General features: G+C 46.3%; 1 protein-coding gene across 2 annotated transcripts in view; it reads right to left on the bottom strand.

The window, feature by feature from the left end:
* ME3 (malic enzyme 3) overlaps positions 1-18,732 on the bottom strand; it is a 164,621-nt gene that overhangs the window by 32,164 nt on the left and 113,725 nt on the right. For both annotated transcript variants that reach the window (XM_075919399.1, XM_075919400.1), the window contains exon 6: positions 17,507-17,610. In XM_075919399.1, coding sequence (XP_075775514.1) covers positions 17,507-17,610 — 104 coding nt within the window. The remainder of the gene's footprint in view (positions 1-17,506; positions 17,611-18,732) is intronic.

The following is an 18,732-nucleotide window of genomic DNA, read 5'->3' as shown; positions in this document are numbered from 1 at the left end:
TAAACTTGTCTACACAGTGAGCTCAGAGTGACACAGTTGTGCCAATTCAGCTGCACCATTGTACAATCATTTGTGTAGCTCTCAATGCTTAGGGGGGATACCTCTTCCATCAACATAATAAAACCACATCCATGAGAAGCAGTAGTTATGTTGGCAGGAGAAGCTCTCCTGTCAACAGCATTAGCCACACCAGTGCTTCTGTCAGCGTAACTTCTTTCTGTGTTTTTTTCATACTTCTGAGCCATTGTGGACCTCATCCAGGTTTGGGGGGAGGCCTCCAACGTCCACAAGCTCCGCACTAAGCAAAGGAAAGCGGCCATCTAGGGCAGGATAGCTACCAGCCTGGCCACCAAAGGCCACATGCGAACCCAAGAGCAGGTTTGCATGAAAATCAAGTTGGTCCAGTGAGACCCCCAACCCTGAGCCCTGAGCTTAGAACATAAGAACGGCAGTACTGGGACAGACCAAAGGTCCATCTAGCCCAATAGTCTGTCTGCTGACAGCGGCCAGCACCAGATACCCCGGAGGGGATGGACCAAAGACAATGACCAAGCCATTTGTCTCGTGCCATCCATCTCCAGCCTTCCACAAACAGAGGCCAGGGACACCATTCCTACCCCCTGGCTAATAGCACTCCATGGACCCAACCTCCATGACTTTATCTAGCTTCTCTTTAAATTCTGTTATAGTTCTAGCCTTCACAGCCTCCTGTGGCAAGGAGTTCCACAGGTTGACTATGTGCTGTATGAAGAAGAACTTTCTTTTATTAGTCTGAAGCCTGCTATCCATTCATCTCATTTGGTGTCCTCTAGTCCTTCTATTATGGGAACTAATGAAGAACTTTTCTTTATTCACCCTCTCCACACCACTCATGATTTTATATACCTCTATCATATCCCCCCTCAGTCTCTTCTTTTCTAAGCTGAAAAGTCCCAGTCTCTTTAGCCTCTCTTCATATGGGACCTGTTCCAAACCCCTAATCATTTTAGTTGCCCTTTTCTGAACCCTTTCCAAGGTCAAAACATTTTTTTTGACGTGAGGAGACCACATCTGTACACAGTACTGAAGATATGGCGTACAATGGTTTTATACTTCCCCTCCTCCTTCTTCCCCTGGCTTCCCCCTTCCAGCTCCCTCCTCCCAGGTTTCCTCCTCCCCTCTCCCACCCTCTCTCTTCCCCTCTCCCACCTCCTTTCCCCAGTCTCCCCAGAGGTTCATCCCCTCCCACCCCCAGTTTTGTTAAATAAAGAGTTTCTATTTTTGAACACACGTGTCCTTTATTTTTTTACATCAGGAAGGGGGGCTAGGGAGGGGTAAGAGGAAGAAGGTGAGGGAGGAATGAGGCACGAGCCCCTGATGGGGAGGACTGGGGTGGCTCTGAAGGCTCCTCGGGGTGGAAGCTCTCCTGCAGGGCCTCATGGATCCTGGAAGCCCCCCGATTGACCCCCCGGATGGCATTCTGCGGCAAGTGCAGCTGGGTTGATGGCCGAGTGCTGTGATGTCCCTCATCGAGGTAGACAAGTAAGCGGGGAACCCTGAGAACTGTCTGTCTGGGGTGGAGGTCGGGTCCCTTTAAGCAGCTCCACACTCAAAGTCCTAACCTGATGCCCTGCCGGCACTGGTTCCATCCAGCCTTAACTTCGCTTCAGGGTCTACTCAATGTGGACATGCTAGTTCGAATTAGCAAAACGCTAATTCGAATTTGTTTTTAGGTCTAGATGCACTAATTTGAATTAGCTTAGTTCGAATTAAGTAATTTGAATTAATTTAGTTCGAATTAGTGCTGTAGTGTAGACATACCTGAGTACCTTCCAGTCATGCAGAAGCACAACCAGCATCCATGGTGTTTAGCCTTCCTCTTCTCTCCAAAAGGAAAGGTGTGAGGCTTTAATAATTGCTTTTATTGTGCTGTCCTACAGCTGCAACTGAGGAGCATTTACCCTAGAGAAGACAGAATCGTTTCTGGAGCTGTAGAACCCAGAAGAACTTCCATGGGCTGATAGATCCACCATGCTTTACTGTAACATATCAGCTACTTATAATCTCATTGGGTCGCCTCTTTGGGGTGACGTGTATTAGCTGTGCTCCAGTTACAGAGTGCCCTACCTTCCCATTATCTTCAGATCCCTCCCACCCAAATTGTTAGCGCTTAGGGCTGGCTTTTCAAAGGAGCCAAAGGCCTTTGAATTTCAACGGCAATGAGCTGCCATAGACTTGTTTAAAATATTTAGCTGGATGAAACTTGTTTTCATACCATTTATAAAATGATTTGTATAATTATAGGATAATGGGACAAACCAGAACAACAAGGGGGAAATACATGATGTAAACACAGAGGCTGTGTCTACACTGGCATGAATTTCCGAAAATGCTTAAAACGGAATACTATTCCGTTTTCAGTTTTTCTGGAAAAGAAGCGTCTACATTGGCAGGCTGCTTTTCCGGAAAAGCCCTTTTTCCGGAAAAGCATCTGTGGCCAATGTAGACGCGCTTTTCCGGAAAAGAGCCCCGATCACCATTTTCGCGATCGGGGCTTTTTTTTCTGGAAAAGACTACTGGGCTGTCTACAATGGCCCTTTTCCAGAACAGTGTTCCAGAATAAGGACTTATGCCTGAGCGGGAGCAGAATAGTTTTTCCGGAATAGCGGCTGATTTTGTACAGTAGAGCATTGTTGCTTTTTCAGAAATTCAAGGGCCAGTGTAGACAGCTCGCAGCTTATTCCGGAAAAGCGGCTGATTTTCCAGAATAAGTGGCCCAGTGTAGACACAGCCAGAAGGAAAGAGTTTGACACCCATTTCTGGCTAACAGGACACTTTCTTTCCCTTGTCCTATAAGGTTTCAAAGGGTCTGAGAGCATGTGGTTTCAACTGATATACCTTGCTTATCTTTGTAATTCCTTTCCTAGAGACCACCAATCTGCTGCAGACTATTTTGAATTACACAGCACATTTTGGGGATGGAACAGTTACACATTCCATATACTCTTTTTCACATCACTGATTCTGGAAGCTACCAAGGCAACATTCAATATCATAATTCCTCCAAAACACTGAACATTGAACCCCTCTCTACCATTAATGTGAAGCTTCCCAAATTTCTCTCTTCCACTCAAGTTTGGCAGTCTTGAAGTTTGGGCGAACATGGAATATGTTCAACGAATAAGTAACATGGCAAGTACAGTATATGGCAAATATAATTACAGTGCACGATCCTATTGATGATTATTTGCCAAGTGAGTGGTTTTGCTCTTGCAGGGAAAAAATGATGATCAACAAAATGCCACATCACCTTTAATATGTACTGTACTGACATTCACCAGAGCTGAAAAAAATCACCACAACTGGACTATGTGGTAGGTCTCCTCTTGGTGTAATACAACTTCAGATACTATACAAACAGTGGGATTAGCAAATCTTTAACTAGGCATGCCTGTTATTTCACTCTCTAAAATGGCAAGCAATTGCCATTAAAGCCAGTCTGACCTCTGAGTTAACATTAATTGGTTAGTAAAAATAGTGTTCTTGCTCAGCAATAATTTGTGCAACCAGCACTTCAAATATCACAATGGTGGGAAGGTCTCTGTGACTAGGGGATCATATTTTCATGAGGGTTAATTATTCCTGAACACTTTCTTTTCTGTGTCAGGCACATAAATCTTTTCCTACCACACACATTCCTCTCCAATAGCAGGCAGATATGATGATAAGGGAAATTGTCTATGTACAGCTTATGAATCCCATTTGAGACTTAGGGCACCTCAGTCTCTCTTTTGAATATGGGTCTTGTTTATCTTCTCTGCTGTCCATTTACCTCCATGTTGAACTGGTATTCCACGAGGTAGTAAAACAGAACCAAAGGGATGTGTTAGCTCACATGCTCTCCCAGACAGCAGAATGACTCCTACCCAGAAGGATCAATCTGCCCTCATGGGGTAGTAACGAAGTAATAGATTAGTTGGTAGAACATTGTGATCCCATGATGGGGCTGATAAGGAAGTCACTTGACAAAGGGGCAGCTGGGACACCATTTGAAAATACTTCAGGCTATATCCAACTCCCCTCCATCCCTTGTCACCATTACTTATGTGCTGCTGCTGGTGGTGGAGCTACTGTCAGAGCTGAGCACTTGGCCGCAGTCATTCCTCTAGCAACCCCTCCTACAGCAGTCTTGCCAGTCCCTTTTGGGACACAACCCCTAGTATGAGAAACATTGGGATACAGGTAATAAAAGAGGATCTCTCGGGAGCCACTTGAGAGAAAGGGTTATCCATTGATTCATTCCATATTGTGGAAGAGAAGCCATGCGCAGAAGGGATGAGGAAGTGTTTCCTGTCAAGGTTCTTGCCTATGTCCAAACGACTCTCCGGAGTGGTGAGGAAACCGAGGCAGGAAAAAGTGTGTAGATGTTTATTATTTTGTATAGCTCTCTATATTTCTTGTGCTATCTGGGTAAAGAGCATTTGGGTTCTAGAATCCTGGGCAGAGTCTGTCTGTCAGCTTTCACTGGCATGTAGCCCTGAGGAGATGAAATGTAAACCAGAAGTCTCACATCTTCAGTGGGATGCTGGGAAACAAGCTAAAGCTGCTAGTGAGGCTTGAGGGAGGTGGCACGAAAGTATTGGACTGTGGGTTTTCCAATTCAAAGAGGGGTATCAGACATGAGGTCTGCTCTAAATTGTGTGCCTAGAGGCCCCAAACCAGGGACAGTGCCTAAATTCTGCCCATCCCCAGCAAGCTGAGAAAACATGCACTTTAGCAGTCTGGTGAGTGTCCAAAAGGAGGTTCTAGATCAGATCTGTGATGGCAGCACACATCTCCTACCCTCTATTTTTATCTTTAACAAACATTGCCTGAGCACAGTGCAAAGAGAGCATGATGCACCATCCATATTTAATTTCTCTCTGTGCCCTTTCAAAATGGCAGCATAGTGAAAGAATGCCGGATCTTTTGTCAACAAGGTATTTTTGAAGGTTCAGAATGGAATCAATATTGCCAACCCCAAATGTGCAAAAATCACTAGTCTGCCCCATAGCAAAATAATGAAATTAGAAAAAATATTTTATTTTCCTTTGCCTTCTGGTTTATGAGGTTTCTGGTACCCTCAGATCATATTTTCAAGCTTTTTTCTCTATAGCCAGTAGGGCTAGAAACTTAAGAAAAAAATGATACCTGAGATTCTCTCACACTCCCAAGATTTCAGGAACTGGGATGTTACTAAAACATCTAATAGCACATGACTTACAATAAAATTGCAATAGTTAGCAACACTGGAATGTTCTTCAAGGGCAGCTGCTAGGCTGAGACTTTCAGATGATTTTAAGGAATTTAGGCACTCAAATCCCACTGAAATTAAATGAAAGTTAGACACCTAATTTACCGAGGCCACTTTGAAAATCTCACCATTAATTTTTACGGGTCCTTCCAAGCAGTACTTTTGTGGCTTTGTTTAATCAGGTCCATCCTGAGCCTGGTCAAAATCCTGAGGGTGTTTTCAACACAAATGACTTTATTTGTGTTTGTCAGAATTTCTGAGGAAATATTACATCAGTTGTCTGCTCAGCTCTATTCTGCTCACTTTGGGACAGCTGTGATCTCAGATGCCCAAGGTGATATATGGTTGCAAGACCCTACGACTTGCTTTATTATGTGCAGGTGCAGGATGCCTCTAGGAAAACCAGCTGCCAAATTAGCAAGGTAAGGATTTTTGAGGCTCTGCTCTATTATATTTCAGCACTTATACGTTTATGACAACAGTCAAGAACAGCCAGGAAGAGAGAGATAGCTGGCATGTTACCAGCTCTCTTGTGGCCATTCTGGACCCCCACCTTCGCATTTATGGCTCCCAGTCTGAGGAAGAGTTGGGAATCAGCCACACAAAGTCACCTTAGGACTGTGTTTTCCAGCAGGGGAAAGGCAAGATGAGTTAGGGCAGACTCCGTCCATAAATCACTTACTAATGGCTCCTCTTTTCTCATATGGTTTGTCAGAGCATGCTTCCCTGAAGCCCATATGAAGGAAAATGTCCAGTACCTAAGGAGTTAACTGCCCAGAGTTTAACTACCTTTATTGTAAGGCAAAGCTGTAGTAAATAGTTTGTGAGATTTTGTCTTAAACTGACCGGGGAAGCTTGAACAGATGTATTCCAGCATCCAAACTGCCTCGCTTGAGCCAATATGGATATGCAGAGCAGATTGGGTTTTTTCCCTCTTTCCAGTAAAATGCAGCTTTATTGCTTGACTTTCTAGTTTTGGACTTCACTGTATTCCCATTGCTCTAGGGCACATTACAGTGTATATTCATTGGGCCTATCTGTGCTTGTAACTCTCTCTGTGTAAAGATGCCTTTCCAGTCTGCATGGCTGATTTTTATCTTTGCTGACTGTTAAAAGTTAAGTTTTGAGGGATTGTTTTTGTGTTTCTCAGCCCTCCTGCCAGAGAGCAGAAAACAGGCTTAAAAGAATTCAAGCATCTTAGGACAGAAATGTAGGTTTTAAATAGAAAAATAAAGTTTCACAAACACTAATATCAAACAAAAAATTAATTTACAAATATTTTTAAAAGAGCTCTTTGAGAGCTTCAGCTACCAAAGGACACACTGCAGGACAGGTTTTGTGCATAAAAACTGGACAATGATACTGACAGCAAATCAATGAGGTTGTTTCAGGTGCAAATGTTTAAAGTCTATGCTCAGGGCTCTGTATGCTCTTTTGCACATGTGCAAAATAGGTGATACGCACACAAATCTGGACTGTGTGGGTGGGCAAAGTTGTGAGACTCCCCAACTTGGGTACAAATCACATGCAGAAAATAAATGTGTACACACTTCTGAACATTTGTTTTAGATCTTCATTTAGCTACAAGAAACAGATGAATACACCAGAACTTTATGTGGACCACTGGGCAAGTGTCCAATTAAGAGCTGGCAATCCCAAAGCCTGGTCATGTAAGGGACTGAAATGTGGACGTGAGCTCAGCCCTCATTGAACGAGCCCAAGCCTGTCCATTTCCAGGCAGAGCGTGTGGCAAACCCCAGGGGCTAGTCTACATTGGCCCCTTTTCCAGAAGGGGCATGTTAATTTCAGAGATCGTAATAGGGAAATCCGCGGGGGATTTAAATATCCCCCGCGGCATTTAAATAAAAATGTCTGCCGCTTTTTTCCGGCTTTTAGAAAAGCCGGAAAAGAGCATCTACACTGGCCCCGATCCTCCGGAAAAAGCGCCCTTTTCCGGAGGATCTTATTCCTACTTTGAAGGAATAAGATCCTCCGGAAAAGGGCGCTTTTTCCAGAGGATCGGGGCCAGTGTAGACGCTCTTTTCCAGCTTTTCTAAAAGCCGGAAAAAAGCGGCGGACATTTTTATTTAAATGCCGCGGGGGATATTTAAATCCCCCGCGGATTTCCCTATTACGATCTCTGAAATTAACATGCCCCTTCCGGAAAAGGGGCCAGTGTAGACGTAGCCCAGCTGTTTGAAGAAGCCTTTTCATAACAGGATCCCACGGACTATGGGAATGGCATGGGGCTTAAAACAAAAAGTTTAAACAGCAAACTCATGGCTGGCAGTATCAGCGGACTAAATTCTAAGTAATTCTTAATTCTGTGCTTACCAGCTAGAGATTTTGGCAAGGAACACGCTGCAAAGTTTGCCATCAATAAGAGAGCCTTAATTCTCAGCCTAAAGCAGATCATACATGCCTTGTCCCTGCTATCCATCAATTCATCCCTCAAATATTTATATGGACCTCATTGCTGTAGTATGCAGGCACCAAAGAAGATGATGCTCTCTCTCTCTCTCTCTCTCTCTCTCTCTCTCTCTCTCTCTCTTTCTCTCGCTCTCATTCTCCCTCCCCCATGCCTCCAAGAAGCAGGCATATGATGGTGTTTTTTTTAAATGAATCAGTGAGCTTGAGGGTACTGAAGCCTGGGCAAAGAGTCAAGTTTTGTATTTGACTCAGCAAGTCCAATGGTCCTTATCTATTTTAGCAGCAAGTTCCATATTCCTGGTCCAGCTCCTATCTGCAATAGTCACAAACTCCTTCTACACTCCTTACTCTTACACTTCGAATCATGTCTAAAATTAAATTGCAAGCCCTTTGAAGTAGGGACTGTGTCATGGTCTTCATTGGCCCTACACAAATAACTAACTCTGGGGATGTAAAATCCTGTTTAATTGGTTAACCAGTTAAAAATGAGGGGGAGGGGCTGTTGTGGCCAGGCTGGAGCAACCCTACCCCCGCTGCCAGCAGGGGCTGCTCCATCGCAGCCAAAGCTCTCCCTGCCTACAGCACACCAGGGTCTGCCACACACAGGGACTTCTCCAGCTGGGCTGGATCACCCTTGTCCATGGAGGGCCCCTCGGGGCTGGAGCAGCCCCCTGCCCACAGTGGGAGGGGAGCTGCTCCAGCCCCCACAAGTTAACCAGAACCAGTTAACCTTTCGCATCTCTGACTAACTCTGGTCCAAATTCTGGTTCCATTACTCACATTAAGCAGCATTTCTTCTTCCACACTTAGCCCCACTGAAATAGTAGATCTGAGTCCAGAAGAGCCGTTATGATCATCTAGTCCAGACAGCATTACCATACCATAGTCTCTTGAATAACGTAGGCCAAAGGAGCTCAGCCAGTAATATCGACATTCTTAGGTCTTGGTGAGTGACGTGCTATTCAGTGTGAGGAAGGGTGTAAGAATCTGGGCCTTGTTCCATAGTTTCATGTTTTTCTAAGCAAAGGCAACAGTGCAGTCTGTTTTAACAATTAAACCCAGAAAACTTTAGGAAATTGTTCTCCTTCTCAGGAGACAGACTTTAGATGGGCCTCCAATAGGCTTTCTCATCTGTCATTGTGTTTATTTTCCAGCATTGTGATTAGGGATGTGAATGGGTAACTGGTTAACTGGTTACCTGGTAAGTATCACCCTTACTGGGTGATGCTTATTGGGCAATGGTTAACTGGCACCTGGGAGCAGCAACCCACCCACGACCTGCCCTCCTGGGTTACCACCCCATGGGCCAGGGAGGAAGCTGGTAGCCCGGAAGCCTGGGGCGAGTAGCCACACCCTTTTGTGGGCCAGAAGCGGCAGCCCTGCCCAAGTCCAGGAGGCAGCCTGGAGTGGTTCCCTGCTCAGGATCCCTAATGTTTAACCAGTTAACTGATTAAACTGGATTTTACATCCCTCATTGTGATCCTCAAAGTTGCAGCCTGCACCAATGCTTTGGATAAAGCTAACAGGAAGGATGCACTTAAAAAACAATGAATAGCCTTGCAGCACCTAAGAGACTAACAAAACGTGTAGATGGTCTCATGAGCTTTCGTGGGCACAACTCACTTCTTCAAGCAAGACCTCTATGGGCATATTTTCTTCTCTCTCTGCAGATAGGGATGTATGGCTATCTAGGAATGCGCTGACAGTGTGAAACACGAGAAGATGTGTGAACCCCTGAAGCAACAGGCAGATATTGTGCTGATGAAGTTGCTTTCCGTTCCTCCAGTAGAGAACATGCTTTGTAATTTCCTAAACAATCTGACCATGCAGCCTGGTACTTTTACCCCCCTGTATATGTGTCTTACCAACTTCTTCCAGCCTTATTATAGGTCACAAGATCATGGGGCGGGGGGGAGGAGGGGGATTCCATGAGGCAACACTCCGAGAAGCAGCTGACTGAATAATATAAGTCAAACCATTCAAAAGCAGAATCCATGGGCTCTGTGTGATGCATTTGCTGCTCAGGGTTGACAGGGCATTGCTATTCACTGTGAGCAGAAAGCATAAACTATTTCCCTGGAGGCAGAACAAATGTTACTCAAGTTTCTTTGTGGAAAGATTCACAATGTAACACGTCACAAAAGCTCTCCAAGCCCATTAGGGAGGAAAATTGCTTTACGCATTTGGCCTTACATAAAGCCAGGCAAAGGAAAAGTCTTTTCTCCCTTGCCCTTGACATTCCTCATCAAGTAGTTGCCAGTTTCATAATGGGAAATAGCCTATGTCTATGCCTCAAAAGTGATTGGCATGTAGGTTAAAAATCCACAGAAAGATTCCTGGGCTGCAGGCTGGAAGCTGGCCACTGAAAAAGAGATGTACTGGACTTGCCCCATCCAAAGCCACACTCAGTCCTTTGCTGGGGCAGTCAGGTACCACATCAACAGAGTCCACTACGGAAGGTAAAGGCAGCAGCCCGCTGGCTAAACAGCAGTTTTGCAGAAAAGGGCCTGGGGATTACAGTGGCTGAGCAGCGGCTATGCGTCAACAGAGAGCCCTTGATGCCAAAAAGGCTAACAGCATATTGGGCTACATTAGTAGGAGCATTGCCAGCACATCAAAGAAAGTGATTATCCCCCTCTATTCAGCACCAGTGAGGCCACACCTGGAGTACTGCGCCCAGTCCCCCCCCCCCCATCTGGCCCCACTACAGAAAGAATATGGACAAACTGGAGAATCCCGCAGAGGGCTCCGCAGATGATTAGAGGGCTGCAGCACATGACTGTTGAGGAGAAGCTGAGGGAACTGGGCTTATTTAGTCTACAGAAGAAAAGCGTGAGGGGGATTTGATAGCAGCCTTCAGCTATCCGAAGGGAGGTTCCACACAGGATGTTCTCAGTGGTGGCAGGTGACAGAAGTAGGCCTAGCTTGACAAAGCCCTGGCTGGGATGATTTAGTTGGGCTGATCCTGCTTTGGGCTTGGGGTTGGACTAGATGACCTCCTGAGTTCTCTTCCAACCCTAAACTTCTATGTTTTAAGAGAGAAAAAGGCAAGTCACTTCCCCCTGCCCTTTGTGAGTCCTGGATTCCTGCTCAGAGAAGTCAGCTGAAGAGTTTGCCATCTCCCATCCATCTAGTAGAGGGAAAAGATGTCCAAGACCAGCCCTTACAAGGGTTCAGAGTCTAGGCCAAGCTTTGTGGATCCACTAACTTCCTCCCGACCTGTAAGTGGGCCAGTAGCCCTTTGGCGGGTAGCTCGAGGGCATGTGGAGTTCCTGCATGAGCAGGGCCACACACTCAGATGTGGCTGAGGCATACAAAGGTACCTCTGCCCTGAAATTACCCACCTGCAGTTGGCCTGTGGCAGCCTTATGGTTGTGGGGCTTATAGGGCTCATTAATTGTGATGTGGGCTTAGGCTGGTGCTTGGGCTCCTGCTCCCCTAAGTTTTGTTTTGCCATTGCTCCCAAAATGGTACATGTGTCTGGACAAGGAGACAATGTAGGCTGCAGGGCAGCCTGGATGGTACAGGGGACAGTGCTGTTATTTGTCAGGAGAGGCTGGAATCTTTGTTTGCCTGTTTACATCAGACAGACAGTGGGTTGGAAGAAAGAAAAAAAAGGCCCTTTCATTTTGATAGCCTCTGTCTAGCTCAGAGGCTTCCCTTAGGAGCTGACTGAGTAGAAAATAGGTTGCAATTTTTAAATAAATGCAGGCACTTGGGATTTTATAGTTTGTCTTCCCACAACAAGGAAGCCCTCACTCTAGGTTATGGACTACTGGGTTAGCCACGCTCAGAGAGACTCCTGGATACAGCTGAGGGGCTGGAAGTTTTGTTGCCCACCTGCTCCTCTAGAAGAGCCCATGAGCCTGCTTGTCATGTTCTATCTGCAATTTGCCTTCCCTTATTCCAGAAAATAGATTCCATTCTAATACAGAGCAAGACGCAGACTGGGTCCCTCCATGCCAATGTGAACAGCGGCTGGGCTCCAGAGGCAGTAGTCTGCTGAGGAGTAAGGCAGGGTTATACAATGGAGGGCATGAAAGGGCTAGTACAGCTAAAAGGGGGCACAGCATTATCTGGGGACAGGTAGGGGCCCGGCGATGGAATAGTGCTGGCATGAAGCCCCAGACACAGATTATTGCTGCCTCATGGCAGAATGCACCAATAGCAGCAAAGCTGCTTGCCCCCCTTGGGACGTATATTTAACCTAGAAAAGTGACAGTAAATCAGGTCTTGCAGTACAGGTGTAATCCAGAGAGCCCACAGGGAAGGAGAAAGCTGTTGCATTATGCATAAGTCAAGGTCATGTACAAAGTGTGAAAGTTCATTGCCAGAGGGACACCAGAACAGCAGTGGCTGACGCTGAGTCCTTAATCAGTACCAGGAAGTGAAGCTAGAAGAGCCAGGAGTACAGAACCAACCCTGCTCTCCCACACTCATTATCAGACCCTGCTCCATAGCAAGTCACTGTGATTATGTGAGGAGTTCAGCTTTCACTTCCTCACAGGGGAGACTTGTAGAAGGTGCCGGGGAAGGGCTACAGGAGCACTCCAGCTTAGGACTGTTATGTCTTTTTGTCAGGTTTTAGAGCTGTGCTGCAGCTTGTTAGTTTATAAAGGGCTGCTCTGTGCATATTTAAAGCCACTTCACTCCAATTTGAGGTGGCCATAGAGGAAATTCCAGCCCCAAGCACCACAGAGGTAGAGATGGGGGAATGCGCAGCTAGCTTTCCGTGAAATGTGCATAGAAAAAAATGAAACTAAGCAAATCCAGCCTCGCTTAGGGGAGTTATTACTAACCCGAAACTGGAGCTGAGTTGACAAAACAAAGTCCATTCACATTGATAGTTTGAGTTCCATAAACTATCTTAAATTTAAAGTCCAAATAAACCACTCAGAGGCTACTATCCAGAATGTTTAGCATCATAAAAGCAGCCATTGGATTTCCAGCCTGAAGTATTGGAGAACTGCTGAAACCCTAGGAACTTGCTGCAGAACAAAGGCCCAGCTCCTTGTAGGGCACGAGACCTTGCGTGGAACACTGTGCAGGGATAAACTACTGGACAAGTGAAAAGAAATCTAGTTCATACCAAAATGAAAAGAACTACACTTAGAGCTTCTTTCCCTCTCTGTCCATTCAAATTGCCCAGCACTTGGTCTCTGATTGTCTCCTGCACCCTGTCAAATGGAACAGGCTTGTAAAAGAGACAGCTTCTGTTTTCACAATTGCCTTGGTAATCAGCTGTGATGGGAAAGAAAGGGGAGAGAAGTTATGACAGATTAATGAGGCTTCAGTGACACAATCTGATGGAGTGTGGAAGTGCCTTTCCCGGGATCTATACTTTGCTTGCTCAACATCTGTCAGCAAGTGAGAGAGGCTGGCTTTCACAAAGGAGGCTGGTGCTTTGGGATGGCTCATCCATCAGCACTTCTAGTCATTTGGAATCACAGCAACACTGTTATTGTATAATGGGACTATGGAAGAGATGATGGGAGGTGGGGGTGGAGCAAGGCAGAAGGAATTTTGGAGAAAGGGAGGAGGAAAAAATATTTTTAAAAACTTCACAGCTCATTCCCAGGTCTTGGTTAGTTTGTTTTAGGAGGGAATTTGCAGGTTAAAGCATGTTTTTAGTGTATAGATTGAGTCTCATCACACTGCAAGGGCATCTAACTCTCAGTAGCACAAAGAGAACATACCCAGACACATCAGCATCACACGCAGGCCTTGTGATATCAAGCACAATTTTCTCTGAGGGTGTGTCTAGACAGCACCCTTTTGTCGGAATAGGCTACACAACTTGCACTGCGCAAATTCCGAGTCTAAGTCAAAAGATCTTATTTTGAAATTTGGCGCTGTTTACAGAGCGGGCTCATAGGTTAATTGTGTACATGGTTACACTTTCACATCCTTAGTATCAATACCATATGATGCCACCCTTATTCCCGCATTGCTGCCTTCAGAGCTGAATGGCTGGAAAATTCCAGCTGCTGACTGAAGGCCCAGTTCTGCAGACAGCAACGCAGAATTAAGGGTGGTAATACCATACCATGCCATCCTTACTGGACGTGGTGGCTCTGCTGTCAGAGCTGGGGTCCCTGTCAGCAGCTGCCTAGCTCTGAAGGCAGCGTTGCCACCAGCAGCAGCACAGAAGTGAGGGTAGCATCCACCATAATAACCTTGCAACCCTTCCCCTGCCCCCCAACTCCTTTTTGGATCAGGACTCCTACAATTACAGCACCGTGACATTTCAGATTTAAATATCTAAAATCGTGAAATTTGTGATTTTTCAAAACCCTATGACCATGACATTGACCTAAATGGACTGTGAATTTAGTAGGGCCCTACTAATCACCATAAAACCCAAATGCCTCCAGCTGTTGTTGCAGGGCACTGTTGAGCTCTGAATTTTCTCCGCCTGGTCCTCTTGTTGCCAGGGGAGAAGAGGAAAGTTTAGGAGACATCCTTTTTCCACTGTGTTCACTGGAGGCTGGACTTAAAATAGGAGAGTGGGCCAAGAAAGAACAACTAAAAACAGTCACACTATAGTTCCCTTCACTCTCAATTGCTTCCAATCTCTTGTGATGCTATAGACGTGTCTCTCTACTTCAAGAGTCTTCAGATTAGACAAGACATGAACTCCTAATGTCAACAGACACCACAAAAGATCCAACTTTAAAAAAATATTTAGGCCTTAGTCCAATATAAAGAAAAACCCTGCATGAGTTCAACTTTTTCCACTCTGCAGGGTTTTAAGAGTTTCTAATGCACCCCTTGCTGCAGTGATAATGTTCATCACTTGACAGTGTTTTTTATCCATAGATCTCAGGGGCTTACAAAGGTATGTAATAATTATTATCCCACATTGCTGATGGGGAATCTGCAGCGCAGAGAGGTGAAGGGCCTAGGGTCACTCAGTGAGTCAGTAGCAGAACTGGGAACGGGAACCAGGAGCAAATTCCTGGTTCCACTGAAGGAAATGACAAAACTCCCATTGACTTTGGTGAGAGCAGGATATCACCTCAGTCCTCCAAGTCTCGTACCCATTTCCACTGGACCAAGGGCCAGTCACAAAAATGAAGGGTTGTACTGACACTGTCTCTAAAGCAGTCAGCTTCTCCAGAACCTACAGCTCCTGGAAGCACCGCCCAGTCCTCACCACTTCCCTCCGTACTGCTGCTCCCTACTAATCTGGGCATGGGGGAAGGGCACTGGTCATTTTGAGGGACACTTCTTTGGTAGATGTTGCCCTTAGAACCCTCCTGACCTACCTTCTGAGAAACATAACCCTACAGTTCATAGCAGAGCACGCAGCAATAGCCTGCAGGGACACAAGGAACAGGGAGACCCAATTCATGTAACTGTCACGGTGCCTTTAAATGCAAAGAACTGAAACAACAATGTGGCGGGAAGACAGGCAAACGTGAAGCACCTCATAAATCAGGCGGTAGAAGTGCGCTGCAGCACTGTGCAGCCTCTGATTAACAACATCTGTTACTTTAGGAAAGGCAGAAAATGATGCTTAAGAGGTTAAGGCTCTTCCAGTCTTTTTTTTTAAATAGCTGTTTTCTCTCTCTTCCTTCCAATATCCCCTTCAGTGAGTCAAGGGGATTATCATGTACTTTTACCTTCCTTGCCTGGGCACAAGAATGCTCTGCAAAGCACGTAACCAACAGCCATGAGTGATGGGTCTCAGCATTTTCCATCCCATAACTCTGTTACCACAGAATTCCGCGTGGTACAGCCATCCCACCCCCTCTCCCAACTGCCCAGAAAGAAAGGGGAGGTGGTCATGACTGATCCTGAATCTATTGGAAGGTTGTGACCTCTATTATGACAGTCGAACAGAGACCACTCTAATCCGCAACATTTGAATCTAAATTCACCAAATGTCAGAGCACTGCTCCAATCCAGACCTGAACAGCAGAGTTTTTTTGGTCCGGTCTGTCAGTTTGGGTCCATATCTATAGATTTAGGGTCCAGTCCTGCAGTCATTACTCTTGTGAGCAGTCCAAGTGACTTCAATGGGAAATGGGTTGCAGGGATTAGGCTTCATGCCTATGTATCAAACTCATTCAGTGGAGAGGACTTTCCTCCATTTTCAATGATGGTCCATGGGTTGAGGTATGAACAGAGAAAACCAGACTCCCCTCAGTTCCCAGTGCATCTCCCACTGATGTCAATGGAAGGTTTGCATGGAGATCAAGATAAGGGGAGAATATGGCCTATATGTAGAGTAAGCCTTGCTGGAGTCCTATGCATAATTCATAGTGTGAACCAAAGGCTGTGAACCAGAATCAGCCTGGACTTGGCAACCTGTCACCTAGATATTAGTTAACACCAAGTAAGCTCATTTGTGACAAGAAAGGATGGTACATAACCATACAGTTTTCTCACACAGGCCTAAGAGCTGGCACAGGAACACACCATCAGGATGGGATGACAGGATAATGGACAAGGAAATTTTGTTTGAACTACCAGGTACAAGGATAAGGGTGGTAACTAACCTTGTCTGGAATGAGATATGTAACTTGTCTGTATAAAAGAAGAACTCATAGGAGGGGCAACTTTGTGCCAGCCTAAGGAACAGCCTCCTGATGTGTTGACAGAGTAGGTATCATTGTTACAGGCATACACATGTTAACAGACCTGTAGCTCTTAGGGGAGCTAGCCACTAGCTTTATTGACAATGAACCTGGCCAAAATCCTTCACCACTGTTCCAAGCCTGTGGTCTTTTTATGAATAACATCAGCTGAATGGACATGGTGCACTGTCTCTTAGGGAAGATGACATTAGAGCGCCAAGAACCGCAATGCTGGCAGCAGTAATAATGCTACAGTGTCAGCAGCAGCAACATCCCTCAGCACTAACACCACAGAGTAACTCTGTTATTAGGTACCTTAGCATGGCAGTCAGTCACATGCCGTGAGAATGCTGGTTCCTGCACTATTTCTGTCTTTCTCCTTTCAGTTCCATCTTCCTAGCTCCTTGGAGGTTCCCACTACCACAATATTAGAGCACATCCCCATGTTTAATGCATTCCACTACACTGTACAGGAGAGAGGAGGCACAGAGAGACCTTGCCCAGGCCATGCAAGAAATTGAACTTGGGTCCCCAAGTCCCAGAGCTAACACACGAATCACTGGACCATCTTTGCTCCCAGTTAATGGGTATCTTCTCCTTTCATTTCTCTTTACCTCTTTCCCTTCCAAAACCCACATTCTTTAGCCAGGGAATTCACGCTGAACACCTTCCCAGTTCATCAGGTAAAATAAGTAATATGATAGCTGATGCTTACATTATAGCATCTTCAGGCTTTAGGGTTAACACTAATGTGGTTAATGGCAGGCAGAGAAGCTCACACCTCCTAGACTAGGTAATTTACAGGCTGCTTGCAGAGTCAGGCAGACAGCCAGGCATTGAATTACACCCTGTTTACTTCAAAACCATGAATAAAGATACTTTTTAAAGAAATGAACGCTGAGAGATCCTGAATCTGCTTATGTGGGTTACGTAAATGCACCATGGAGGCCGGATACAGCCCACAGGGCCCATTTGACACTTCTAACTTAATGTATGGACAGGAAATGGTTATAAATAGTCACTCCCCTCTCAGCTCTCTAAAGACATAAATAATTTTGATGTGGAGCGTTGGAGCACCCAGGGTCATTTCCAGACCACCCGCGGGGTTTGCATTAATGGGTTTGCTTTGCTTAGGTATCAGTTAAACTAGTGTTTACTTTGAAAGTTTTAACAGCTTTTAAATGGAAGCAGCTAGAGAAGAATCACATTAAACCCCACTTACTTGTTAGTGACTGCTTGCATAAACTCATCAATCAGTTCATCGTATTGTTTCCCACGGACCCGCCTGTGTTTCAGTCCAATATAGAGTGGATCATTCAGGAGAGCCTAGGACACAAAGCATTCTGTTTATGGCACCTGCTTCTCTACTGGACAGAAATTTACACCCAAAACGTACATGTGTGTCACATTTATGGCTGTTTCACTCATTATCGCTAAGCAACAAAACACAGTGGGCTGACCTGTCCCTGGGCAACCGTTGGCTCCTTGAAGAAGGATGCAAACATAAATCCCTTCCTGAACCCCAGATGCAGATTTAGTTCATGATTAATAAGCCCAGGAACAGCACTGGGAGGCAGAGTTCTCACTCGCCAGGACAGGGAGAGCTCGTACAATGACATGATTCCTTCCTGAAGTGTTTCATTCTTGGCCTGGAAGGCCCAGCTTGTTGGTACTTCCACCTCCATTGCTCATTCAGTTCCTGGTTTATCACCTGAGACTGCCCATGTGGGGTTGACTAGGGACAATGGTGGTTTTTGCAACATGGACCGTTCTCCATTAGGAACTAGACTGAGGCCATCGACCCATTTCCTCTGAGCCAGCAGATGCCGACAAACTTTCCATTTCATTAGCCTGAGCTGGACTATAACCAGTGAGCTGACCTCAAAGCCCTTTACTCATTGCCTGAGCCAGCTAGTACTCAACTTCATCCAATGGCAACTGCTGGGAAGGGACACCAGAGAAGAGAGGGCATCAGCTACATGACTGCCCCCCCGCCCCCCCCCCGGACTCCTCCTGTGCCACTCAGGGCCGGACTGAGCCATTCCGGTGCCGCGGGAAGACAGGTTAATTGCGCCCTGGATTGGGGGAGGGTGCATGCACGGCCCCGCCCCCCGCGCCGGCGCGTGGGGGAGGGTGCGTGGAGCTGGAGGCGGCAGGACGCATATACCCGGCTCAGCCCAGCCTGGCTCTACTGGCGCACAGCCCGGGGCCGCCCGGAGTGGGCCAAGCCTGGCCATGTGGGGCCCCGTGGCCGCGAGGGGAAGGACACTGCTGGCCGGCGCTGTGGGGATGAACGTGGCCCCTGCCCCAGGCGGCCGCTGCAGGGTGGCCGCTTGGAGCGGCTGCAGCCCGCAATCTGGGAGCCGGGTGTGCGGCGCCTCATGGCAGCTGTAAGGGGAGCTGCGTGCCCCTTAAAGCTGCCATCAGGCACCCCCCATAGGTTAGCGC

The sequence above is a fragment of the Pelodiscus sinensis genome, chromosome 1, assembly GCF_049634645.1.
Source record: "Pelodiscus sinensis isolate JC-2024 chromosome 1, ASM4963464v1, whole genome shotgun sequence".
Classification (NCBI taxonomy): Eukaryota; Metazoa; Chordata; order Testudines; family Trionychidae; genus Pelodiscus; species Pelodiscus sinensis.
The sequence above is the reverse complement of the archived record's forward strand: the minus strand, read 5'-3'. Positions and strand labels throughout refer to the sequence as shown.